The sequence below is a fragment of the Anopheles stephensi genome, chromosome 3, assembly GCF_013141755.1.
Source record: "Anopheles stephensi strain Indian chromosome 3, UCI_ANSTEP_V1.0, whole genome shotgun sequence".
Classification (NCBI taxonomy): Eukaryota; Metazoa; Arthropoda; class Insecta; order Diptera; family Culicidae; genus Anopheles; species Anopheles stephensi.
In genome coordinates, this window is record NC_050203.1 from 12,377,694 (window position 1) to 12,404,824 (window position 27,131).

Consider the following 27,131-nt stretch of genomic DNA (forward strand, 5'->3'; position numbering starts at 1 on the left):
CCTGCGTACGGTTACGGTCCATGCCAAATGTGTGCCAATGTACAGTGCCGTGATCGTTTGCCGTGCCGTGCCGGGTCCTCAGGCAACCCTCCTTACTGGTCCAGAAGTAGAAGGACAGCCAGCCACCCTTGCGAAAACACCACCCTTGCGAACACGGTGCGGGTGGTGATTGAGTTTAAGTTAAATAAAAATGCCGCATCGCTTTTGTTGCCCCCAGCCAAGGATGTGCTGTCGTACGGGACGGCTGAGTGTGCTGGGAGCTTAAAGTGCGAGCAGTACAAGGAAAAAGGCGTGTGAGAGTGTGAAAGCCCGGTGAAGCTTTTGCAGGCATGCATCTTGCGGATTCGGTTGGTGCTGTGCAACGGGAGCCTAAAGACCGGCGGAAGGGCACTAGACACTAGGCACTGCTGCTACACTGCTGGAGAAGGAGCTTTAAAAAACATCTAACGTGAAGTTCGGGGCAGCTAGTCAGTGATTTCGAGTGCCCAATCGGTCGACCGACAGCCGGGCTTACGGCACGAGGAACCGACAACGAAGTGCGGTACGGCGAGCACGCGGTTACGCGTCGAGCACGTGGCCTTCGGTGGGCCAGCTTTAATCGATTAACCGGCATACCGAAACACGTTTTCATTCACCGATGGTGGGGAGGTTGTGTTTTGTTTGGAAATAGCAATTGGAATCGGTGGATTAATTTTAATCCGTCAGGACGACTTAATATTTGATACACTTTTCAATGATCCTTTTTGTAAGCAAACAGCTCGGAAGTTTGGAATGATTATTTTAAAATAAGAAATCAAGTGAACTTCAGTCCAAAGCTACTGAATATGATCGATAAACATGATTTTCATGAATGTGGGGAGCAAGTGTCCCTTTAGCGCTGTTTAGGAACTAGATGCTTAAGACCTGTTTTTCCACCAACCAAAAGGTTCCAGTGTGTATAAATTCAATCAAATAGTTAAATGAAAAAAAGAATCAAAAATATTATTTTGGTAAATTTTATTTTAAAATCATGACAACCCTCGTACGTGCCATCCTCGAGTGCCGTTGTATTGTGCTTTGTGATGCGAATTTATTGAAGAGAATAGTTTTTGAAGCAAGTGATTTAACAGGCCGATGCCGAATATTGCAATTTAAGTTTATGCTGTGAGAGCAGTTCGGTGCTGGGTGGTTCATTTTCCAGATCGCCAGGACATTACTTAGCACCCAACGATAATAATAATAATAGGTCGTGCGTTTGTTTTTTTCCTCCGTGGTTTAGCAGCAGTAGCGGTAGCATTTCCCATTGGTCGGAATCATTTAACGGTGTGTAAAAGTGTTTTCTTCGAAAGAAGAAGTGTGTTTTTCCAACGATCTAAAGTGTTCCATGCTAGCCGAGTGTCGCTTTCGTTGAGGTTGAAAGGCAAGTTAATATCCAGCACGGTATATTAAGCGTTGATCGTGTGCGTGCGAGTGTATGGTGTTTTGTAGTGGTGTGTAACGCGAGTAGAAGTAGAGTTCCGTGGTTGAAAAATTATCCCTTGCGAAAGGAAATAATAATAAGCTTGTGTGTTCAGGAAAGGGAAGAAAATAAATTGTGTACTACCCGCTTCTGCTAGTCTAGAAGGAAGCGTGAAGGTGTGAAATATATAAAAAAAGCATTCAGGAAGCGAAAGTTCAAGTTCAAGCCTCCGTTTTGGGTCAGTCCGTTTGTTGACTGCCAGTCAGGAATTAATACGCAACCCGGCTACCGGTAACTTCGAGCAGGCCAGCTTTAACGCTAGTGTCAGCGGAATTCGTAGATTACAGCGCGAAGCCGAACCGTCGAGCAACAGTATGGAGCACCAGAACCAGGACCTCGGTGTGCACCCGGGCAACAATCAGGCTGAGGTGCCGAACGATCCAGGGTAAGTTTGTGTTCCAATTATGTCCAAAAAATAAGCCAACAGTTTGAAGAGTAGTGGACCGAGTTTAAATATTTGCTAGACGTTCCCGGTGGAGTTTGGTGGAGTTCTACCCATCTTGAGCCAGTCTTGAAAGCATCATGATCTTGCCCACACACATGTCGGTGATTGGTTGAAGCTAATTCACAGATCGTTTTCTTTTTCTACCAGCTTTTCTTTAACTCTATAGCTGCTCTAGATTCCATTTAACTTGCATTCGATTTCAAGGCAAATCTCCCTTGGAAAGCAGTTGCTCTAAAGTGCTGCTGGGCCCTGAGATAAGCTCGGGCAGCAGCATCTTGCCACTAGGATGTTAATTTCCTCGATCAACACAGACCACCGATCGATGAGACGGTTCATCTTTGTTTGTACGGTGCCGGATGAGCGGAAACCCTCGGCAGGAAAGAAACTGAACCGGTTGCCACTTGAAATCGGGTCGGTTGGTTTTTTTTTGGGATAACGTTGGGATGTATCAAGCCGTTGAGTTAAATCTTTCTTCGAGATGGAGATCTCTTCTCCTGTGTGTGTGTCTGATTCTCATGACCAAGACGCAGATGTATCGGTGTATCGCTTGATTGAGATTCCCTCGACAGCACGCTTGTTGGGCTGGCACATAGCTTGTCCCATGACCATGATACGTCACACCGCAAAGCAATGAACTCCGCACTGCAGCGTGTGCGAACGTCATCCGACGGAAGTGACGCGTTTTTCTCGCATCCCCTCCTTCCGGGGATCCTTTCATCCTGCCGGTGTAGCATCCTTCTGCAGCCATGACTAAAACACCGGCCACCAACCGGCGGTAAGGTCCGGTAAATGTGCTCTAATTAGATATTTTTACGACAAGTTGGACAACAGCTACCATTACCCTCGGTTGGGAAAAGGAAGAACACAGGTGGTACGTGCACGTCTCCGGGTGAGCAGGGCGAGCGGTACCGAGTATTGGAACGCACGAAGCGAACCACGACTGAGTTGACTCCAACCGGTAACTAGCTCATTAGAAAGTAGTCTCTATTTTTAGGGCACGGCACGGAAGGTTCACTGACAGGAAGGTTTTTCTGCCGAGCAAAATTTGGCACGCTTTGCCAGTGGAAAACGATCACATACGGTCGGCGATCTCCAGATTGACGCATCGATCGATCGGCTGTAGGATTCAAGAGTGTCTGGGCAATTTTTCCCCCGTATCCCAATGTTTCTGTTCTTCAGAACTCCATCACTAGAAGCAGGCGTCAGCGGACGATCGAGCCGGCACAGGCAGATCGAGCAGCGCGCGTGACCTTTCTTAGCGCGTTTTTCCGCGTCATGTTTTCATGTTTTACGTAACACGCCAGCAACAAAAACGTGCTTCGTGCGACCGATCGTCGTCGTTAGAGCAGGCAGGGTAGAAGAAGCCGATCGTTTAAAACACGCTCAGAACATCGCGATCGCGTTATGCCCGTTGGCATTTTGGTTTGGTGCTCTTTGCTGTGCGTCGTCTTCGTCTACGACGTATGCGAGCGAAAGAGGCCGATTGCGTACGTCAGTGGAAAACTCGCGCCTATGCGCATGCGTCAGTGGAGTAACTCGCGGAAATTTCATGCCTTTCCATCCCTTTTCCCGTTGGCTGCTTGACGCCGTACACTTCACAAGAAGCCAGCGAATTGGTGTGGTGGAAATGAGTGGCGTGAGTGATGGATCGGTTACCAGGCAACAGTTGCGTGGCGATCGGTGTATGAACGATGTTGCATCGGGAGACTGAAACACACATACAGTGAGAGAGAGAGAGAGGCAGACAGAGAGCGAGAAGAACTGCAACTGCATCGCAAATTGGCTCGCTGGGCTGAAATTGCGCCGACAATCGGACAATCGGGGATAGTAATTTCCGTGCAACGCACCGATGCTCTCCATCCCATTCCAGCCATTCCCATCCCAGAAAGGGTTTTGTTTTGCTGTCGTTTTTTTTGTCTCGCTTCTTTCTATTAGATGCATTCTACTATTTGCGTCGCCTCGTGCAATCGGCCAGACAGACCTTCGTTCGGTCGGTCCAGCAGCACAAAATGATCATAGATCATTGCATGCTACCCATGTAACGACAGAGACCTTCGACGGGAATAAACACACACCGTGTCGATGTGTGTGTGTGCGGTAGTTTGTGCCGTGGACCACGCTTCTGGATGACCTTTTTTGCGATTGAAACGGTGCACAGTGTGAATGGTGTGCTTTAATCGAAGTTCGAAATCAAATTTCCCTAAAATATATTATTGCTTGCATTACGGACAAGCTCGCCCCGAGCGCTTGTCGGTCGGTGGGATTTGCTAAACGATGACAGCTTAATTGGGTTTTTCCGGATGCACTGAGGGGCGGGGCATGGCTAAATTATGCTCATTAGAACTGACCTGATGATGGGTACGTGCATACACGTGCAAGGATCAAGTGGACGCAGGACTCATATAATTAATCGGTGTTAAAGTTTTATGCGGTTTTGGCATTAAATGTTTTCGATACAAAATCGTGTGACAGGGTTAATGGTTGCTTTCCAAGGGCTTAGCGATGATGGATGGGCTTGAGTAGTGGCTGTATCAACGAGTGGGGGCTGAAACTCAGACGGTGGAAAGATCCCTATGCTTGTTGATATTTTAAAATTGTTAGGGCAGCACAATTTTGATCGCATGCCACTTTACATTCATAGAACGTATTGAATTTTCAGTTATCCGGGGCTAAAAATTCGCTTTCCAATATTCGAATAACCTCCAAAGTGCAGCTACTCTCTTACAACTAAAGGCCAATTAATGTCGAACAATCGTTGCTGTAGTCTACTTATTTGTAAGGTCTTGAATGTGCGCTAATCCAAAATCCTGGGATTTCTAGACGCCTTTTTAGGACTGGGTCGTCCGGTGCCTTTCTCATGACATGGCCAGAACATCGGAGGCTGGCGAGTTCTCTGTTCAATAAAAATGCCCTGCGTCTTGCTATTTGAGGCAAGAAATTATACATAAACTCAAAATAACATTATGAAAGGTTACAAAGCATTTTTAAATGGTCACTTGCAAAACACTTTTCCCATTCCCTTTGGCCCCCAAACAAAACCCACTAATGAGCCATCTTTGTGAAGCGTGCTTCCTTCAACCGATCTATACCCACCCTACAAGTTTGACCAAAACCGTTTGGCGTGTCGCTTTCCGCATGCAAATAACGTTCACACTTAACCTTCACTGTCACCGTGCATCGGACCCGTGGTCCCGTGCCGTCCGCCGTATGGGAAATTGTTTCCCCCCTTCGAAAACATTTCCCGCCATAATCATTAGCCGACGATTATCGTTATTACTTTGACAGTGGAAACGATGCATAACGGGATGCGCCGGCAAACCGTGAGCGTGATGCATCCGAGCGTCTTACCGCAAAAACCACGCTCCAAGTCTTTCCCCACCCGCGGGTATGCCGGGGTTTGCCGAAAAATCTGTGGAAAATCGGTAACTACCTTTTCTTAGACCACTGTTGTGGCTCGCTGTGTAAGGTCGGTGTCGGTATAAGGAAGTGTGGCACGCAAATATTCCCATAACGTAACGTGTGTCGTTCAATTTGCATTGTCATTTCGTGCCAAACTCGCAACGTTCACACGGTTGTGCATCTGTGTCGTTGTGTGTGTGTCGTGTTTTTTTCCCCATTTGCTGGCATGTTCGATGTCGAATGACATTTCGGTGCGCTGCACCTTCCGCGCTGTGCAGTGTCGATCGAGCCAAGCGCGTTCACACTTTCATCCGCTCGTAGTAACGCATTTATTTCAACACCTTGTTCGTGAAATTCGCACGGTTTAATCAATCGTCCCCGATAGTGGCAGCTGGCAATGGCAGTGACAACGGGCAACCGGTGCTCACAAACACACAGTTGGGTGCGTTTGCACCTGCGACCGATCGGGATGCAGCGGCGTGCACGCAAATGCGTGGTGCAATTACGTAGGCCTTAATATGGCCATTATTAATACTACATTAATGGTACGGTACCCAAAACGTACGATTGCTCCATTTTCCGGACCGGGGTATCCCCAGCAAAGCGGGCTGTCCTGGGTGTCCTGCCGAGCACGGTACGGTACTCGGAAAACACCATCGCTTGGTGCGAAATACGTGGAAACGATCCTTGGGAAGCTGCGATTGATGTACGCGTGTGTGTGTGCTTACGACCGCAACATACGACACTCTACATCTACACTGCAACGGGGATGAATTATTGCCAATGCCGTGCCGTGATGGGTGTGAGTTCGGGTGCCAACGGGTTCAACTGATCAAATTAGTATCTTTCATAAATTAACCATATCGGGCCCTGGCATGGTTGCACAGCTGCACCTGTTCTGTGGTGGGTGAGGTGTCCCCGACTGTTCAATACCGTAATGACGCTCACGTATGGTCAATTGACGAAGTCAGTTAAGCATGTCTTTGAATTTGAATGGGGTGTTGGTGTGGTGTGATGTGGCTAGTTTGCTCATCTAGAAGCATTTCGGAGAAAATTTGGAGAAAGAGAAACCAAGAGAGAGAGAGAGAGAGTGAGAGGGACAGAAAGAGAAGAGATTGAACAGAGTCATAGAATAATTGTTAAATCTTAGGCCATGTCTAGGCTTACTAGACCTATTGATAGCGTATCGTTCCCGCATAGTTAGTCCGCTCTATGGGGGAAACGGCCCAAATGGGATTTGAACCCCGGTCCTGCCATGTTTAGATCGGCACCACTGTCGTATTTTATACAAACCGGACGATCCCTAGTTGCCTTGTAGACGAGCTTATAAGACAATAACAAGTTTGTTCGATTTTACTAGGTTCTGGAAGATGCAAGTCACGATCTAGTTGAGGCTTCCACAACTAGGAACTTCTGGAGACGTGATAATTTTTTGGCATGACACTACAAAACCTTTTATTAGACTGTTTCCGATTCTACATGATATACTTAGCATCTTACTTATAATTCTATTTGCAGCCATTAAATCCGTCTATTCCAACCGAATCCAAACGCTCTGTTTTGTTGTTCTTTCCCCTTGATGTTTAACATTCTCGATCGTGTCTAATTAGCAATAGAGGAAGGTGTTGCTGTGTTTTTTGCTCTCTTTTAGAAGTATTTTGACTCATCTCCACCATTGGTTTGCGTTCGATTGGAGACTGCCTGCCTGCCCGTTCGCAATCGCTAAGTAGAAGGAAACCCACTGGGGGACATCCAGCGGCAGGGAAACGTAGGGCACGACTTATCAATCAAATCGGAGTGACAAATCGGTGCACACTTTACCTCCCGTGTCCTCACCGTCCAGGGGCAGGCCCACCCGTGGGGACCGTTTTTAGACATCGTACCAGGGACAGTCAGTGCGGGAGTGTTCAGACCCTCGGGCTATTCCATCGCACCGCGTGTACACGGTGTCGTGTTTTCGGTTGCGTGTTACAACCGTCGACGCCGATGTTCGTCGTTGCCCGTCGTTAACCCCATCCTTCCGCCGGCTACGTGCGGTAAGCAACCGGCCGCCAAGTTTGTTTGCTCGGTGGATTTTCAATTATTATCGGCAGAAGAACGGTGCGCTAGAAGATGCGGGTGTCGGGTAGCCGGAAATGGCCAGAACGGAGCGGGATGTTGATGCTGCGGTTGATTACAATCGCAATAATTACTTTCCTTTCTGCGAAGGGTGAGAGAGAGAGAGGGAGAGAGAGAGAGAGAGAGAGAGAGAGGCGGACGAGGGACAGGGAGCAAGGATTGACGGATTTGCGCCTAATCAACGGTTCGACTTCTGGCGCATTGCGCTGGCGACGGTTAGCGGTTGTTGTTGAGGGCCCGATGCCGGAGTTGATTGTGTTTATCCATCAAACAGTCGATTTACTGCTGTTGGGTGTGGAGTGACTGTGGATTGTGTGCAGATTGTTTGGTGTTTGCCGTTTGGAGACACATTGGGCGAAAGTTTGTTGTATGTATGAGATTTCAAGCTAATTGTTCGTCCTGAATTTCGAATTTAATTCCGTTTTTTTGCGAAAATGTTCTCTCTAAGTAGTCTCGCTAATTGAAATGTTACTTTTTCCCAATAGATGGCGCTAGCGTAGGTTTAAAAATCAAACTTAAATACTTTAATAGTCAATTACAATGTACCACAAAAGTGGTCTTCTACTGATCGTACTGTAACGCATCGATCATTGGAGCGTTGCCACATCGGTCGATCGGTTGGAGGCGCACTCTTACCCGGTGATAGCTATTTTAGGACCATTTTGTACTCGGCTTGTAGCAGCTCCGGGTTTTGTAAGCTTCAACTGTCTGTCGTGCTTCGTCTACGAATTGAGTGATTGAAAAGTGACTCGCGCGATCGGTCTGACTGCTCGCGGTTCGCCTTTTGATTTCGGTTGCGCCCCTACCCGATGTTTTGCACAGCGGTGCGTTATTTTCGACCAGACGCAGCGTTGAATGATCGGAAATACATTTTAAAAAAGGGAGCGAGCAAAACGTGAAGCTGTGCTGAAGAAGATCGTCGCGTACGTACTGTTCTACGTTTGGGGCACAACGCGTTGTCGATTGAAGTTTATGGCCGTGTGGATGAAATTTGATCTACCATCAATGGGATGTGAGTTCGGTTAAGGTTTCCTGCCGGCCGGAGACGTACGGTGCATTGCGAGAAGATTTTGAGAAGGCATGGGACACGTGAAAATACACAGAAAAATTGGTAGAACAACAAACTTTTCAAATACCGTTTCCTTCCAAAGCAACATGGCGCCAACATGACTATTACTCATGTTTTACAAATCCATCATACTAAAACACCCATTTCGGGTGGGTTTCGTACTCGTGTGCGGATGACTAAATTATGTCAAACGCTTGACCCCGCGATCGTTCGGGAAAGCTGCCAGGCGTGCTGGCAGGCGCATTTGTTTTAAATTACTTTTTTGTTTTAAACAACTCAACCAATCAATGTAAAGATCTCACTCACACTGTCGTCCTTCGCCTCAGAGGAAAACGGCGATCGACGATGGGGCGATGGGAAATTCAACGGCAGGCAGAGGAGCATCTAGATCTTCCCTTTTCGAGGAGGGCGAATGTTGGCAACGCATCGGCAAACTACAACAAGCCACGTGCTAATTGCTTTGTCATGCATTTGTTAAGTGGTGGTGGGAAGCTTGATTTAAAAAAAAACATCGTCCACATCGGTGTATGTGATCGCATCGTGACATGATCCGATACGATACGAGGGATGCGTTTGTTGGGAGGGCAGAGCAGAGCAGTACAGCAACGTGGCGATGGCGATGAAATTGATACGATGTGTGGCATAATGGATGCGGGCTACCGGCCGTTGATCAGACGATCCGGTGCAGGAAGTTGAGAAGCAAGAATCGGTTATGCTGGTGGTTGGTTGGTTCTGGGGCGTGTGTAGTTTGGTGTTTAGATACATCGGAAGGGGGTTCGGGTGTGTGTAATAATTTATATGAACCGTCCCCTCACCGAAGAAGTAGTAAGTGTCACATATTAATTGCTAGCAAAGCTCCGTTCATTTCAACGCGTATCGGTCGGCTCTTTTTCAAATTTAAAGAGTCTTAAACTGCACAAAGGAATCAGACCAGTTTCTGACTGTATTTGGTCCGTTTAAGGTCTCGAACGAAAATCTTGAATTTTGAGGACTTTTTGAATGACGAGGCAACTGAAGAGCTAGAAGTAGACGAGACCTTTGGACAAGATATCTTTTACGAGTCCTATTGGACAGCGAAGTCCTCCGACGACCCTTTACACAACACATGCCTTATTTGTGCCTCACTTCTTATTTGTGCCTGTTACTTAGAATCGCTCTCCTATTACTTAGAATTGCCCTTAAAAATGACGCCTGCTTCGACTCAAAACTTATGACAGATTGATGAGGTATTCATTCTACCGGTGGATACGAATCAAGCAGGCGTAATTTTTAAGAGGAAATGAGTAACCATGAAATGCCAGAAACGATTGAGGGCAAATATCTTGTGGAAAAAAATTTCTATACGCTTAAGAAAACTTGTGCACCTAAGAATTAAAATCGGGTAAAGTTATTGAAGACTATCTAGAGCTTCTATCGAAAACGGTTCGAAGCATGTTTTTCCATGTCCTCGGTGTCGCAAGACTAGCGTAGCTTCCAGTTCGCACACGTTAATGGCTTCCAAATTACCTTCATTTTGATTTTCGCATGGACCTCTAAATTTAAATATCCAACAGGCGGGTGCGTTTTGTTACCCTCATGCATACAGACACACCAGAACAACAACTCCAGCGGTCCGGAGCGATAAAGTTTTATTTCTTCTCGCAAAATAAATCGACACGTGGAATGGGGTTGGATGTTTCCTACCCCCCAGTGTTTCGGGGACGATCACGTTTGGAGAGTATTGGAGCGAAGGCTGATGTTTGGACGCAAGTCGTTTCGTTGCTTTTTATTGTCTATCGATGTATCGGAAATCGGAAACAGACGTAACGTAACAGTGCGCTCGCAGGCGACTCTCGTCGGCAGTGCGCTGAATGTGCGTACCCGAGTCAAGTCAAGAGGAAAAAAGGATAAATCCCTTCGGAGTCTCTTAAGCAAGGGGTGGGTGGGTGGAAAGCGTTCATTCGTTCGTTTCGTTAGGGCCACAAAAAATGGGAGGAAAATATTCTGCATGGAAAAGGTGCGGTTCCGATGTCACCAACGAAAAAACTGGGACGAAAAAAAAGGCTAACCAAGATGACCTCGAAGATGCCGGTGCCCGGATGCTAGGTAGACTGACACCGGTAGCAATCTTTTCTTCAAACCCCAAGAATCTGGATACCTTTGCTGCGACCAAACCCAAAACCCTCTCGAGGACACGAGGGCAGAGTCTTTGGGATGAAGCAACAAAAAGAGAAAAATAGCGGAAAGGGATTGTTGTGGGATTTCTTCTCGTGCGGCTCTCTAACCTTTGGGGATCTTCCTGTTGTCCCCGTTGCCGGAAGGGAATTGACCTGGGGATCGTTGTGTTCGTTTTTTTTTGTTTCTCACCACTTCGCTTCAATCACTCTGACCGTAGTGTCCTTTTTTTGCACTTGTTTCCCTGTAAGGACGATTTTATTTGGGTCACGGTGAAGACAGTGCCAGCCGCCGGTGCAGGTACAGCTCTCGAGCTAACCGTTAAAGGGCATCATCTGCACCGGCACCTTTCTGGATGCTCTCGGGGCTGGTAAGCTTCACAGCCTGAGCGGTCGTGGAAGTTCTACCGCGGTGGGAATCGTATTTCATCCCAAGGCACAACGCCGATAAAATCCCTTGCGTCCGCTAGTCGGCGTTGGGCTCGGCCTGCGATGGGTTGAGGCTACCCAATTTTGGTGGGCAGCCCTGCGGTTGCTTGCACTTGGCGTATGTTTTATTTATTCTTCGCTCTTGCCTGCTCCGTTGCAGTGATTCTTCCTGGAAGAATCTGAGCAGACCCCGAACGCTGGATCGATCGGCGAAAAAGGGCTGCACGCTACGAAGGGCGGTCAGAATAGTGTTGTAACAGTAGCTGTAATGACGATGGGCTCGTGCCTGCCGGTGGGCAAGACCTTGCCGTAGGACGTGAAGAGTGCCTCGGAAATAGCAAAGCAGCAAATGAAGAAAACGAGAAGAAACAACCGGCCATTTCCCGCTGGGCTAGCCAACCATCCGGATGGGCAAGTTCGCGAAAGTGTGCTGTACCGTGCCGGGGGTAGCAGTACATGTAGTGGACCAGTTGGTAGTTATTGTTATTCGGTCCTAATGGGCGCAAACGGGTCGGAAGCGGGCTCCCGGAGCTTTTCGTTGTTACATAACAATAACAATATAAGCAGAAGCTTCGAGATATCGAGCAGCAGCAGCAGCAGCAGGATCGCTGGAGCTTTGCTTTGTTACTTGGGCATGATACGAGAGAGACGCGAGCGAGTGACAGTGGGCGGATGAGAATGGTCGGCCTGCCGAGAGCTTCCAGCTGAAACGAGAGACCGAGATCCCACATCAAGCCAGCAGTGCTAACTTTCGGGGGTGGGGATTGTTTTCTTGTTGCCTTTTGCCGGAAGAGCACGCCCGCCGGAAGCCGGTCCTGGATTTGAACGGTTCACTGGTAAGGGAGGTTTTAGGTCTGGCCTTGGCCCATGCCCGTTAACACCGTATGACACCAGCAGGAAGAATGGTTGCTGCTACTGCTGGTGCTGAACGATTCCCACTTGTTTCCCATCCCGTAAGCCCTACGTTCGATTCTTCGACTGGAAAGAAGATTCCTCCCGTTTGTTCCAATTACTATCACAGTGAGCTTTCTTCCACCACGACGTCTTCTTGCCTCTTTACACTCTCCAAATCCGTCCCAAGATTAAGGCGACGGAGCTATAAAACACCGTCGGAGTTATTTTTTTGTTTTGTTTGGGGACAGATTTTGCGTTTTCCTTCCGGCTTTTCTTGGAGTTGGTGCCTTTTACTTTACTTCCGGACGCACTTTAAACGCGTTACGAGGGATGGATTTTCCATTGGCTGGGATGCCGTTATCTAACGAATGATTCGAATGGCCAAAGTAATGGCAGTAATGGGAGGTCATGGGCGCTTGTGGGAGCACGGCAGGAGCAATTAGATATTGAATTTTGTTCCAATGGCCAGTGGACCTTAGGCTCGTTGTGACCATTTTTAAGCGCAGTGAAGCGTTTGGCAAACGTGTTTCGTTAGGAATGGTGGTCTTAATGACATGATTTCTTGGGCGAAAAAGATGTTTATTTGAGCGAGATGTTTTGCTGAGATCGTTCGGTTTAGAGTGTAGATGTGATATTATTCTGCCGTGAGCAGAGATTACAAAATCAGGCCAGGCTGCATAGGTGGATAATTTGTTTGTTCGCTGTACTTAAAGCGTTATCTGGAGTTTAATTTTTGACATGCTGATGGAGGGGCTGATTAGTTTCAAAACATCCAATATTACATCCATGTTTTAGGCTAGAAGGTATGATTTAAAATTCTATTTTCCTCCTGCATAAGCCACATTACAGTATTCGTGAGAGGAAACACACATACAAGTAATTAACTTAATTTTAATCTTTTCTCATGACTTTCTAGCAGAAAATTATGATAATTTTGATGTACTTTAACTAGCTTTAATTTTTTTTATAAAAGTGACATACGTTTAAATGAATGATAATATGTATGATTTAAGCTATGTTAACAGCCAGTAGATAAATGAGATAAAAATTGAGGATGATACTCCTACATTTTCCAATATTTTTTAACTATTTCCTGCAGTTTAAATCCATTGTAGGGAAGAGGTTCATTCCTTCGAATAAACCTAATTGATGTAAAACGCATCAGATAAGAAGCAACTACCGGCAATGGAAGAATAAAGTGGAAAAATTACGACCTGCCAAAAGCAGGATTGGCCAACAGCGGTGCGGCTGCGAAACAAGCTGCCAAAATCGAGCGAACGTACCTTCCCTGCCCATAATAAAAAAAAAACACCATGGCAAGCAGCCAATAACGAACGAGCGAATCAGCAGCGACCCAGCCGAGAAAAAAAAACAGAGCGACCGATTATCGAATAAGATTGCCATGCGTATGGGAGGTTCGCTTTGCTGTGGCATGTGTTTTATGCTTCCGACCCTCCGAAACCTTTGCTGGTGACCATTGGTGACAAAAAGGAAATACACACACACACACAACGCCGAAACAAATGCACTGCACGACCGCAAAAAACCCGGCCGGTTCCTTCCCTCTTCCCCCCCCGAGGAATCGAGTTGACTTCACGTAAGAAAAATGGCGAGCTTAATTAACCGTTGCAACGTAATTTAGCCATCGCCCGGCGGCATGGCAAGCGTTGCGCTTTCTGCGGCAGGATCATCAGCAAGCATGGTCCCTCGATGTCCTTCGTTTCGATCGTGTTTTGTCTTGCTCGCCGGTGATGTAAAGCGATGTAAGGCGACAAGAAAAACGCTTGCTCAGAGCTGGCAGGTCCACCAGACGGGCGCTGGGCCCGCTCCAGTCGATTACTTCATTAAGTTTCACTCTACTCGAAAGTGCCATTAATTTCAGGGCGCTTTCGAGCTGCCAGTTTAATATTATTAGCAATAAATTCAAATCTTTTGCCCAGTTGCCCGGTTAATGAAACAATTTCATTAGCTTCGAGCGGGGCTGGATTAGGGCTACGGCGATCGTTCCGAGCGTTTTTGCCTTCCATGCCACCCCAGGCCGGCGATTGTTTGGCCGGGCATTTCTTTCGGTGTCGGAAGTTTTGCTGCACTACAAGACGGGCGAAAGTGGTTCGGTTGACTAATGCTTCGTTAGACAGGGGAAGTCGTTGAATGTTTCGTACCACCACAAAACGAGCAAGGCTTTACGCAAATAAAAGTAAAATTATGAAAATTTTCGACCCCACCCCCGCAGAGCTCTCTTGCCGGCCCTTGGAAGAGTAAATCGGAATGGAAGCCTAGGAAGGAATGAGAGCATGTCCTGGGGCGGGAAAGCAACGACACGAACGACGCGGTGTGTGTTTAATCCGGTTAGCAAAATCTGGAATTTTTCTACTTCATTTGCGTTCGACATGCGAGAAAATGCGAGTCTCAAGGTGAGGAATAGGCTGAACAGGGGCCGGAGGAATGGTTTCGCTTCCGAAATTCGTGTTAAAACCGGTCGACCCAATTTGTATGATAAATTGTTGGAAAACGCCCGCCGGGAAACCGTTGCCGGGTTTGCGTAGGCACTGCTGAGTGGGTGGGAAAACTGCCTGCCTTGGCAGGCGGACGGAACGCCGAGAAACGCACGGAAGGTGTTCGATTGTGTATATTTGAATGAAAAATTAGGCCTCCTTCCTGAATGAATGTGTGTGTGTGTGCGTACGTCCTTGATGGATGTTGTCACACGTTTCATTCAACAGCCATCGGGCCGGCGGGCCTTTTCGTCACTTTCACTCACGATGGGTAGTTTTTTTATTCCCCCGCATGGAAAGCGTTTGCTGTGAACGAGTTTTTGGCCGGAATATTTATTTATCGAATTAAACGAAACTTTTCTACACCAGAGCGAATTGCCCTGTCAACGTGTGTGGCTCCGGGGTGGGCAATTGTTGGTGGGACTGGATTCCGGTTCGGTTGTGTTATTAATGGGAATATTAAAGCTGAGCTGAGGACTCGCCTTTTTTAAACACACACAGAGGACGCATGTTAGTTTATGTAATTGGAGGTTTTTCTAGTTGTCCAATCTTAACAATGCATTACTTCCGGTTTGAGTAGGTGGTACATTTGTGGTCTGATTAAACACATCAATGTGAAGCATGTAAGGAGAAAAGCCTTGTAAGGGTTATGGGTAGATTGTTTAACAGTAATTCACGACACAGCCATATAGAGGAACCAATTGATTGTGCTGCTTACATCTTTTTGTTTTTTGTCAAAAACGTCTTCAAATTTATAATTCAATTAAATGTTTATTGTGCTTTGTTTAATTTTATTTCCCCTTTTGTTTGTATTTCTTAATTTAATTTGACAAATGAATAGTTGGTTGATTTCATTTGATCATCCGATCGTCTTTGTATTGGCTTACTGAGGGTAAAGCTCGTCTAAGGGACAAGGCTAGGCCGCCAATCCGTTCTCGGGAAACTTTGTCCAGGGCTCCTCAACCAACGGTTGCATTCGATCATCTCGTGGGGCACAAGTCCGGCATCTACTGATACTCTGCTTTCGACAGGGGCTGTATCACAGTCCGAGTCTTTGGTAGATGGTAGGATCGCTATGACACGCCATCGAATGACGAATAGTATAAGGAAATAAAGTAAAATAAAATGACATCTATTAAAACATAAATCTAATATAAGCTTGCACTGCATGTTACGAGTTAGGGTAAGAATCGTACCATTCAAGAATCCTCTCACAGACACTTGCTTTACATGTTACACGTCCTTCCGCCAGCGAAGGATACGCACTGCTAATCATCTCGGGATGCTTCCACACCACCGGGAGCGTTCCCGGTCCCGTTCCGCCGCACGGTTCTGTACGGTTCCACCCGACGCCGCATGGTACCAAATTTCAATTTCTCTGCACTCAGCGTCAAAAACAATGTAATTACAGCCTCATAATATCCTTCGTCATATCCGAGTGCGAGTACATTGCGGTGACGGCAGTGGTATCTGGCAGGTGGTGCGATGATAGAACTGGTAAGCGCACGAGACTGACATGGTTCAAGAGCTGGGCGGTTCGGTAGGGGACGGTCATGTACCGGTCCATCCTGGTGAGAAAGATGATGATAATGGTTACGGTGATAATGAAGGTAATGTTAGTGATGCTGGCTTGCGATGGTGGTGGTGATGCATATCACGTCGGTAATTAATTTTCGCTTTCACATTTCAATTTGCACCCCTTGGCAGTGCCGTTTGCATCGGGGCAGATGGGGTGCGATGGGATCTTATTAATGGCACAGTTTTGAATGGCTTGATGGTGGTGATGATTGGACGTTAAGGAAAAGGATTCGTCGTGTGTCGGCAGACACAAAGGCACAGTTTGCGCCAGTAATTTATTGAATTGAATGTAGCTGGGCCGGGTATAAATCACCGATGAATTGGAAAACGCCCAAAAAGGAGGAGAGAAAATATTTTCAATCCGAAGCAAAAGAAATGATTGAAAGAACAAAAACGGAAATGAGTGTACAATTTATAAAACAATTTGTTTCGCCTCTAACGCAAACCCGCTTGCAGTCTTTCGGTTCGGGCGAATGAGCCATCCCAAATTCCAATCTCGTAGTCCACGTGGTTTTTTTTTCACCCGTTCTGCATTCCATTCGTCGCTTCCCGACCGTGTCCAAATAAAATCGGTCAATATTTATCGTCGAACCGTGCTGATTCGCTCGGCAATCGTGTGCTATCAGTTCATTGAGCGAGGGAAAGCAAAAAAGGGGCGCGAAAAAAAAAATCTTCTCCCCCTGGGGATGTGGGAAAGACTCGGTCGGTTGGTCGGTGGAAACTCGATACATCATCCAAATGAACGACGGGGTATGGGCACATCCCGTGTTGCCGGATCCGGGACAGAGTTGCATACGGGCGTGATGGAATTGTAAGCTTGCATTCCGTAGGGATCATGAATTTCAATGAATATTATCACGTCACATCAACCCGCGGATCTGGCTGGCATTTGCCCCGGGGAGAAAACGTGGTCGAGGCGGTCGAGGTGCAAGTAAGCAGTCGGAGGGGGTTTTGTTTTTGTTGCGTAATGAAACGATTACGGTTACGAGTTTGTGATGGGTTTTGATTGCCTCTAATGGATTGGTAACGTTTCGGGCGACGGCCAGCCCGTGCTCGCATTGATGATCGGATCAAAATTTTATTTATGATCATATCATTAATCGTGTGGACACAGGAATGGATGTTGGAGTTGGAACGGTACAAATCAAATTTGCAGCCCATAACAAAGCGTTACAACAATTGGTGTAAACGTGTTTTCGGGTCGTGCTGGGTAGTGTGGAGGATTTTTCGGTACCAGGGTGCTTTCCTTCACGGAATATAAACAATTAATTCGTACCATTTTGGGGGCCCTTTCCGGGAAAATCTTTCCAGTTGTGCGGGCACGCACGTGCTTACAGTACCACGTTGCTCACGGTGAACCGAATTTAACGAGGAAAAAGTTTTAAAAATATAACTCTTTTATGAGAACAGAAGTTTAAAAAAATTAAAGAACTTAGATATCGTTCGTCAAAAGTCAGAAAAAGCGCGAAGTTAATGAAAGTGAGCTAAGGATATCGGAGATGGGTGTTGATGAAAGGATATGTTGAAAAATACAAGGGTTTTGGGATGAACTATCAACTTTGAAGACATGCCAGGACTCTGTTCAAAATACCGTGGAGCATTTTCAGGAAACCAAGTTGGGGCTGTCTAGACCATGCATAGTCCTAGTACGCTGATATGACTCCCAGACTCTCAGATCTCTAGGGTCAGGAGTTGATTTCATCATCTTACAACAAAAGCCATGCCATGAGAAGAGCACCGGACTACCCAGCCCGTAGAGTCCTTTTAAGCCCAAGTTGAGATACAGTAGTGGCGTTGATTTGTCCAACAGAAAGGCCAGGACATTGGATTGGCAGACGATGACGCTAAAACCTAAGCGTTATCGAGGATTGTTACATCAGGCCAGGGCCTCGTAGCAATTGAAGCGCCTGGATGAGTTATTTTGAAAAGATCCTGGAGAATTTTACCTGCAGAGGCTCCTCATAGTCTCAAAAAGTATCGAAAATTTGCAACAGACCCCAACTCCAATTGAAATTGTCATCTTGATAAACTTCCTGAGATTGTTCGGTCAGTTCGGTTCGGATGTTATTGCTATGAAACCTCAGAAACCTCTTTAAATTCAAATTGAAATAAATGCAACCAATCCTGATCTGAAATATAACTTCATTACTTGCCTGTAATACGAAAGGCAACCAATACAGAGCTTCGAAAGATTTTTATAAACTAAAAGTAAATATTCTTAATCATCCTGCCACCGTGCTATCTGCAATCCACTTCATTGAATCTGATCCGAATGTATAATCTAATGGCGAAATCTCTTGCCCCAAAGCAAGCAAGCGACCGAGCGGCAAGCTTCACTTCATGTCAGCCGTCGGTGTTATCAAAACAGTGCGCTTTCCTCTTCCCAGCTTCTACTAGCTTCAACAAGAACACGTCGCTTTTCTTTCCGTGCACGGTTCGATGCGCTTGAACTGTAAGCAGAATGCTGCTTTTCTTGGTAACTTGGCGTGTTGGTGGCTGTCTTGCGGGGGTTCGCAGAGACTGTGAGGTAGATGTGGTGACATCGTTATTTTAAGCTGTTGTATCGAATTTTAAGCAGAGTTCCACACGCGAGCAAAATTTAATTCACAACCCGGGAGCCTTTCGGGCTTCGTTACAAGCGTTTTGGAACCGGGAAGGAAAGGATGTTGTTTGAGGTGGGTTTGGAGATTTCTTCATAATGGAAGGGGGAAAAGTGTGTCAATGAGTGTGATTGATCGGTGTCACAAGGGCGAACTTATAAGGTAGCCCTATAAAATTCTCCCAAGGATTTCCGATCAATACAATTAGGGATTGATTTGCTTTTGTTTGGTCAGGGGTTTTATATCAGTCTCACAACAAAAAAATCTTTTCAAATCTGCTCTCTAGACAAGATTGGTACATCTTGGTATGTTTCGTATCGGGAAATGTAACCGAAACTCCCTAAGGATCGCTTACCTTCTCGAGACGCATTCGCTTCATTGACCCAATGAGCTGTTTTCCTTTGAAGGAGCAAGCGCGTTAATTTAAAGACACGTTTAAAGGTGGAGTACGATATTTGGCCGAACGCAAGCTTGCAACTTCCTTCCTTTTGAGCGGTGTTTAAAGTTGCTGTTGGCAGAAAAACACCCCACCTGCACCCGGACTAGTGTACCGGTCGTAGCGGCACAGCTGACGAGGGATGGATGAAAGCAGCTTCACTCATCTGTATCGACCACTTTCATTCAGCAGTGTGCTCCGCTTCCGTGATAATCGATAACTCAGTCGAAAGGAAACAATTTTATTTCGGTTCGAACGATCGGACGCGCGGTGGGCGACGAATCTGGGCGACTTTAGCGATAGGGGAATTAAGACGGAGGGGGGGGGGGGTTTGACAAAAATAAAGGAAAAAGACCAATCGACCTGTACGTGGATGCCGTACAATAATGAAGGAAAAACCTCGGGACACACACACACACAGGCACAGAGTAAAAGCCTTCGTGTTTCAGCACGGCGCAACCCAAATGCGCGCTGAACGGGAAACCAAAACAAGCAAAATTAAATCAGCCTTTTTGACGAATCCATCCATCCGTCCATCGTGGCGCTGCTCATTCGTTCATCATTGAAGCCGGGAGCCATGGAGTTCGCTTCCGCCGGTTTGTTGCTCGGCAAAAGGGGATGAAAAATGTATGTGGTTTGGTTTTGGAGCTGAGCGTCATACCAAGCAAAAAGGGGGAAAAACACGGGAAAAGAGCCACACAGACGCTAGATGAGTGGCGAGCACAAAGCTACTGTAGAGCAAGAAGAAGTCCGTACGGCCCGGAAAGGAACACAGGGGTAGCGAATAAATGGAAGGAAAGGAAAAAAAATCAAACAAGGATCCTTGCCGGCATCCGTGTGGCTGGCTGTGTCGGACGATTTAAAATGGATTAATTTGTTTTGATGTGTTGTCGTAAAAAATCGGAGAGAAAGAGCGCGAGAGAGAGTCAGGACGAACAAGAGAGAGCCAGGATGAACGAGTTCAGGTTGAGGGAAAAAAGCCAAATTTTCGATTAAAGCGAACGCGATAAAATTAATGGTTCACACTGGGAGGGAAATTTTACCACCTTCAATCGATTGCAATCTAGCTCGTGCGACCATCGTTCAGGAAACGCTTCCGATTGCCGTATTTCTTCACCACCTTCCTCCACCACAAGCGAGCCTCATTTTTAAACACCCAGCTCCAGTTGATTGCCGGGTATGAAACAAAACGGTTAAGGAACTGTGTGTGGTGTTGTTTCAACCTTTACGGTGTCGAAACGGCATCGAGATATGGGCTGGACTGTTTTGAGTTGCAGTTAATGTTGATGCTGATTATGGTGGTCCGTTGGTGTTCAACATAAATCGATAAAGTGAGGATAATTTTAACAGTGCAGCGAGCTCTGATTGTGTGGAAGAATAATGATAAATGGCGTTTAAATAATGTGCGCGCGATAAACATGAAGATTCGTTTGGATTAAATGTTGTGGAGGTTGTAAAGTGCTGGCGAGATGCATCATGATTGAAGCTCAACCTATTGGAAATTGTTGAATTCGGTAAAAAAATATTAAAAACAAATAACAACTTAAAACTAACTTTAATGGCTTGAAATTTTCACTTCTGAATAATAAAAAATTCGATAGAGTAAAAAAAATGTACATAATGCGATTTTATAATATAAAATTATTTTAGATATAGCTTGAAACTCGGTTTAGAATTCTAAATAGAAAATAGAATTAAAAAAAAGATAATATAAGAAGATAAAATGAAAGTAGCTAAAGGAATAATTAACTTTAAAGAACATAAAAAGAAATAAAGCAAGTAGATGAGAAGTGATGTCAAACAAAACAAAAATTAAAAAAAGAAGAAATGCAGATAAAAATTGAAAACTTAAGTACAAAACGAGTAAAACCATATAATAAAAGCTAATTGAGATAATAATGGAAAGAGGAAATAAAAAATAAGGATAAACTCGACCTCATATCCACCACGAGCAAATGCTCGTGAAACCAACGTCAGTTTCTTAAGGCCAATCTATTAAGCTTCAATATTATTATTCCTCTTCCCCAAACATCGTTAGCATCCCCAAAAGCCGTACGTCTCGAAATTGAAATTTAGTCTTCAAACATTGCCCAACGGACTTCCTTGCCGGTTCGGAACGCGGCACGGTGCTGGACTATGCTCCGAAGATGCTCCACATGCATGGTCAAACTAGGGCGTGATTGCACTGAGCCCCCTTCCTCGACCGTACAATTATTGACTGACGCATTACGGGGAGCAAACAAATCGCCCTCCCGCTCTCATCTCATGGCTCCTTTCGGTGGCCATCCCCATTCGGAGGGTAGTTAACTTGTACTAACATCGCACTAACTGACAATGCAAATAAACATACCGTTTAGGGTATGGTGCTGGCGAAGGGTGGTCGTGATTTTTTTGTGTGTCGTTCTTCACTTGCCACCTATGGACGTTGCTGCTGCTGCTACTATCATTGGTGAAAATGGAGCTAATAAAGATTAGTCGTGTCAGTCTTATCAGTTCAATGCAAGCGGGTCAGAAGGCGGGTTATTAATATGTATGTAGCAATTATGATGTTCGGTCTTCGTTTACATTGATGTACACTATGTTTACTTCTGAATAAAGTTTAATAGTTTCTTTTAATTAAAGAAGTCTTAAAGACAAAACCATTCAATTTAAAAAAATATTAATTAAACTAAGCCATTCTTCAAGAATTCTCAAGCCATGCTTGTTTGACGCTATTAGGCAATGATGAAACTCAAAGAAACACACGAGTTGGATTCTTCAGTGGGAAAGAAATCAGTAAATCTAGTTCATGCAGAGCAGATAAAACGCTATTCTTATCACAGTGCAATGGCGCAACATACACCAGTAAACTTATCGCTAAACAACAACCGAAAAAAGAAGATAAACTAAATAGATAAAAGCAAACAACGATGACGAGTGTTTTGTGGGACGTTTCAGCGCATGAAGCAGCGCGTTGCAAAACTTACCCTTTATTTTGTTGCTATTTATTATAAAATATCATTTAAGCACAAACATTTGACAAAGGCTGTACATTTGCGACGCACACTGTAACCCTCTCCTAACGCGCCACCAGACATTTGCGGAATGAGTGAAGGAATGATTTATGAACCGGTCGCTGGCGATTGTCAGTGCGCCATGTGCTGCGCCGCACCGGACACCGCGCGTTTTAATGCGTATGTGATAAAAACGGGCAGGTTTTCGGTAGTCAGACACCCCGCGTGCTTATGCAACAATGCCGTGGCGAACACCTCCCAAATGATCTTCATTCCTTCAGTTACAGCTGTTTGGTTGATGCATTTTTGAAGACGTCTAACGAGTGCGGGAATCCTCTGCATGCGTTTGATTTATGGATATTATGTCTCTTCCCAACCCGCGAAAAAGAGTTACTCCAGGTCGGCTGACAGTGTAATTAATTAACAATTTTATTCACCATTTTGCATATCGATTAGGCTCTCGCGGATCGGACGTGATGTACCGTCACCAGACACGATCAGGTCGTTTGCATTGCTTTCGAAGCGGTACCATCTGCACCGGGGCGAGTCATGTAAGTCTGCCGGTTGTAGGTGACGCACAGAGGGTAAAGTCAGGCCGCCTTATCAACACTGCGGTACGGCATGATAATAATTGAAATAGACAGCAAAAGGGTACAACACCCGGTGGCGTACCCATCCGTTGCGGTAGCTGGTGTGTTGATTACTGCTTCAGAAGCTTGTAATAGACTAGTGGGGGGGTGGGTGGATTTTTTTTGCACATATATCACCCTGTCTGCCATACTCTCTCGCTCACACACAACCGAGTCTTCCGCCAATGCGGTTAACGAACTCGCGGCCCACCAAATGGGGAGTACGTGAGGTGGCATTGATGCTGGGCAAATGTATTTGCAGATGATTTGTTTTGTTTCCTAAACACGCTGTGTGTTCCTTTGCGAGTGTCTTGTGCCACACACACACGCATTCATAGCCCCGGAAAGTCACGTGCCGGGCGGCGTTTAAACCGGAGTGGGAGGGTGCAATGAACGCACAAGCATTCGCTGCGATAAGATCCCAACCACCTGAAGTGCGCTCAATATCGCTCGCGAGAGAAAAAAGATCGTACCGAGGAACATGAAACATCGAGCATCGGTGAAGTGGATCCACGAGGATGGGAAATTAATAAAACTTCCATAAAAGTCGATTTCAGGGATGGGAGAAAATTTTAATAATCTTCCCTGCGGTTGTGTTTTTTATTCTTGGTGGCGTATTGGTGTGGTTGGTTTAGTTTGAGGCAAGTCAAGAGATAAAGAGGCGAAGAAGAAGAAAAAACATCTCCCACCAAGCTAAATCGAAAGCCGACGAAAAGTATGAATAAGACGCCAGCCGCTTCAGGATTGCTATCAACACCCGGGCAGACTACGCGCTACGTGAGCCAGATTTTCACGCGCCAGAAGCTGCCGGGAGGATGCAAGAACAAAAAAACGCACATTCTCTCCTAACCAGGCATCAAGCACGTGTTTGGAAGCATTGTGTAGTAACGGCTTGGAATCCGGCTGATGGTTGGTGGGATAAATGGTGGCCGGGAACTCTTTCGGGCGATTGATGCAGGCTGTGGGAACAACACCGGGGCATAAACGGAAGTATGGAAAACATTATCGGATCGTTAGCGTTTATTGGGCTATTTGTACTACTAGCGCCTGGTATAGTGGTGGTACACAGGCAGTAAAGGATGGATGGATGTAAGTGTTTATATCCTTCCCCCTTTTTGTAATGCGGTTCAGTTGAAAATCTAATCGTCCCAAAATTGTACTTCCACTTCCGGTTTGAAGTGTGCGCCCGCGCTCGCGCTATTTTGCGTACGTAATAATCGTTCCTGGTGCTTGTTGGTCCTGAGCGCCATTAACGACAGTTGGCCGTTGATTGTTTTTTTGTTGTGCTTCTCCCGGCGAAGTGTGGTGATGTGCGTGTGGGCCACACTTATCCTGGGGTGGTTGGAACAATGTATCCAAATGTGTTATCCTTTAATGTGTCAATTGTTGTGCAAAGTGGTGTATTTGGCGCTTCAAATTATTTACCGTGTCAGATGTTTCACCTCATCAATATGCTATTTTCTTTACATAAAACTAAAGCACAAAAAGACTGCACCCCCGATAAAGAGCTTCTACTCCGTCCGCAGTAATGGTGCCCACCTCCATTCATCTTCATCACACTCAAGGGTTAAACGATTCTGGTGCACGCCCTGCGGGCTGCGTATCTCCTCCGACCATGGTGCACGTAATTGCTGCCGAGCACGTACGTACCCGGGGTTTTTGCCATATCGGCCTCCGTCCACACTACGTGGATGTTGGACGTGAGCCTACCCTACCCCAAACAGCACTCACCCGGTTGCTGGGGCGGTGGTTTTCACCATTCCCGGAAAGCCAAATCCCATTCAGCAAATCCCTTCAGATTTTCCCCGGGCGCGGACTCACTGAAGGACGAGCAAGCTGGTGAGCAGGAGGAGAAACACGAAGTCAATTTTCAGATTCCCGGGAGACTTATTAACATCATTTAGAAAATATCACCATTTGATACCGTTGTATCGTTTCCGGTGGTTTGGTGTGTTGGGGTTGCATTGAAAGGATGTGGAAACGAGATGATGATATTGTTTCTGAGGTTTTAAATACATTTATTAAGGTGTTGTTAGATTACAATCAGAATGGGGTCGTAAATCTGTACACCACAATTGCTCGGCGGTGTGTGTGTGTGAGGTAATAATTTGAATAATTGTTTAAACTGGAGTGAATTAATAAAATGGTTGTTGTTAATCTTTTATTGGACATCCTTTTCAAGTCCTCATTTAAAAGGCTTCTCACTTCAAACAAAATTTGGGTGCTATCAGCATACTGAATCAGCTTACAGGAAAGCTAGTTGAACTCCTCCATGGACTAGTTCTTGCCAGGACATTCAATGAAACCTCGTCCCAAATACACAAACACAGCATTTAATCCGTTTTCTTTAAACCAATTGTTTACATTGTAGCGAGACTTATCTTTCAAGTGCCTATTGCTGCATTTCGTACACCCTGCCAATGCCTTAAGGGCCGGATGAAACAGCTTCGCAAGACGATCCCTACAACACATTTTTATATCTAACTTTACCAGCCCAGCAACGGCCAGTCTGCAACTTTTGCCCAGACAAGGTTGCCTATTTTCGATAGCCCCCGTAACCGCACACGGAATTGAATCGGATTAATTTCTATTTTATAGCACCGTATTATGTACTTTAATCAGATTGGAGGTTATCTCGGCCTTTCTGTTTCTTTCCGAGTTTCCCTATCGTAACAGCAGAAAGCTCTCACCAGCAGAAGCTCTCCGCTCGTAGGATGCACTAAAAGCGTTTAGTCTAGGTGAGAGTAGGAGAGAGACACATACACACACACACATAACTGCAGCAGTTGCAGCAGACCTGCTGTGGCGTTGCACACTTTATGCAACCGACGGCTTTACTCGGTGCGGTAGTAGTTAGTTTTAGTAGTTGCAATTATTATTGCGAACATTTTCGGTACTGCCGATTAGGCGGTACGGTGCCACGCGATGCGTTCGGGCTGATGTGGTGGGAACGAATTTTCCCACCACCTCACCACGACTATGAACGTTCGCACAGCTGCAATGAAGCGGCAAAGGCTTCATTATTATTATATTGAACATCATTGTAGCTCGGGTTGGAAGCTATTTTTAACGGCTCACGGTGCCGGTTGGACGCTGCATTTTCCTGCTCCGGCCAGCTCGGACAGTGTGATGACTATTATTGAACGGTTGCATTCCGGTTGTTCCCGGGTGGGCTCGGTACGATTTCCAGCTGGCTTAGAGCATCTGGTTTTTAATAGCAATTTCGATAACCGGCTGATAATGAAGTTGCTCGCGAAATTTATTGTCTCGTGTGCGTTCGAGGTCCGGCCCGGGTCATAAATTGGCCACGGTCGGGTTTTGCTGGAGCCGGAGTTTGCAAATTGGATTTCGGGCATTCCGGGCCACCGGTATTCCGCGAGCTGATGCATGGAATTCAATTATGGCGTGCAGTGGACCCACTGAACCAGCTTTCGCTGAACCGTACTGTAGTGCTTGAAGATATTGAATAAAATCACATGAAATATAATATTTCCATGCTCTCTGACTCTCTCTCTCAGGCTGTGGGATTTTTTATATTAAATGCTTAACCAAATACTGCCCGTACGAATCGATCACCGCTGTTTGCGTTGTGATAATTGCTGAAACAGCTGAAACCAACCGGTGAATCTTCACTATCGTCTCCAAAAGTCAGTTCTACCAGGAACACGCAACACTGCGCCTAGAGTTGCGTGCAGCTGTTGAGCGCCGTACCGTCATTCCATCACTGATAAGAGGTGTGCGTGGAGCACCGTTTGCAGATGATACGCACAAAAACCTCGTTTGCGGTTGACAAAATTGACCGGTGCCTGAAAACTGGGCTAGACGATTGTTGTTGGGTCTAGGCTCGAAGTACTAACGTACCGGCTGAATGCTGATGAAAATGATAGTGGTGATAAAAATGGCATTCCCCGTACATCCCCGGTTTCATTCCTCCCCCTCTCCCCAAGCCTCCAGGCGTGTGTGTGTGGCGAACGATTGTGCATGGGTTTAACATGTGTTACAAGCGTTTGTGTACTGTAAGGCCACGAGGTTCTTCGTTGCCTTGGTGTTACCGGAGCCGGAAAGTAAATATTTAAACGGTTTACTTCGGTGCTTAGGATAGCACGGAGGATTTTCTGCCTGGAAGAAGATACCTGTGATAGCAATACGGCCAGGCCGTTCTTTATGAATAAAAAAAAAAAAAAAAAAAAAAGATACCTGTGATTTGTGTGTGTGCTGCTGTTGTTCATTCATTCAGGGTTCTCAAAGGCATGATTGTTAAACTGTTCAAAATGGTTGAGCAACGTACAAAATGTATTTGAAATTAAATATAGGAGGCGCTCATGATATAATAGATCAAAATCCACCTCAAAGTTCAGGCTGCGTAGATCGTGAGTGTCTCTTCTGGACATGCCT

At 45.9% G+C, this 27,131-nt stretch overlaps 1 protein-coding gene across 11 annotated transcripts in view; it reads left to right on the top strand.

The window, feature by feature from the left end:
* Positions 1–27,131, top strand: part of LOC118514267 (RNA-binding protein Musashi homolog Rbp6) — a 529,948-nt gene that overhangs the window by 464 nt on the left and 502,353 nt on the right. For 8 of the 11 annotated variants that reach the window (XM_036060991.1, XM_036060996.1, XM_036060995.1 and 5 more), the window contains exon 2: positions 1,259–1,883. In XM_036060991.1, coding sequence (XP_035916884.1) covers positions 1,813–1,883 — 71 coding nt within the window. In that variant the 5' untranslated portion in view covers positions 1,259–1,812. The remainder of the gene's footprint in view (positions 1–1,258; positions 1,884–27,131) is intronic. The other 3 variants (XM_036060987.1, XM_036060990.1, XM_036060992.1) reach the window with 1 other exon arrangement.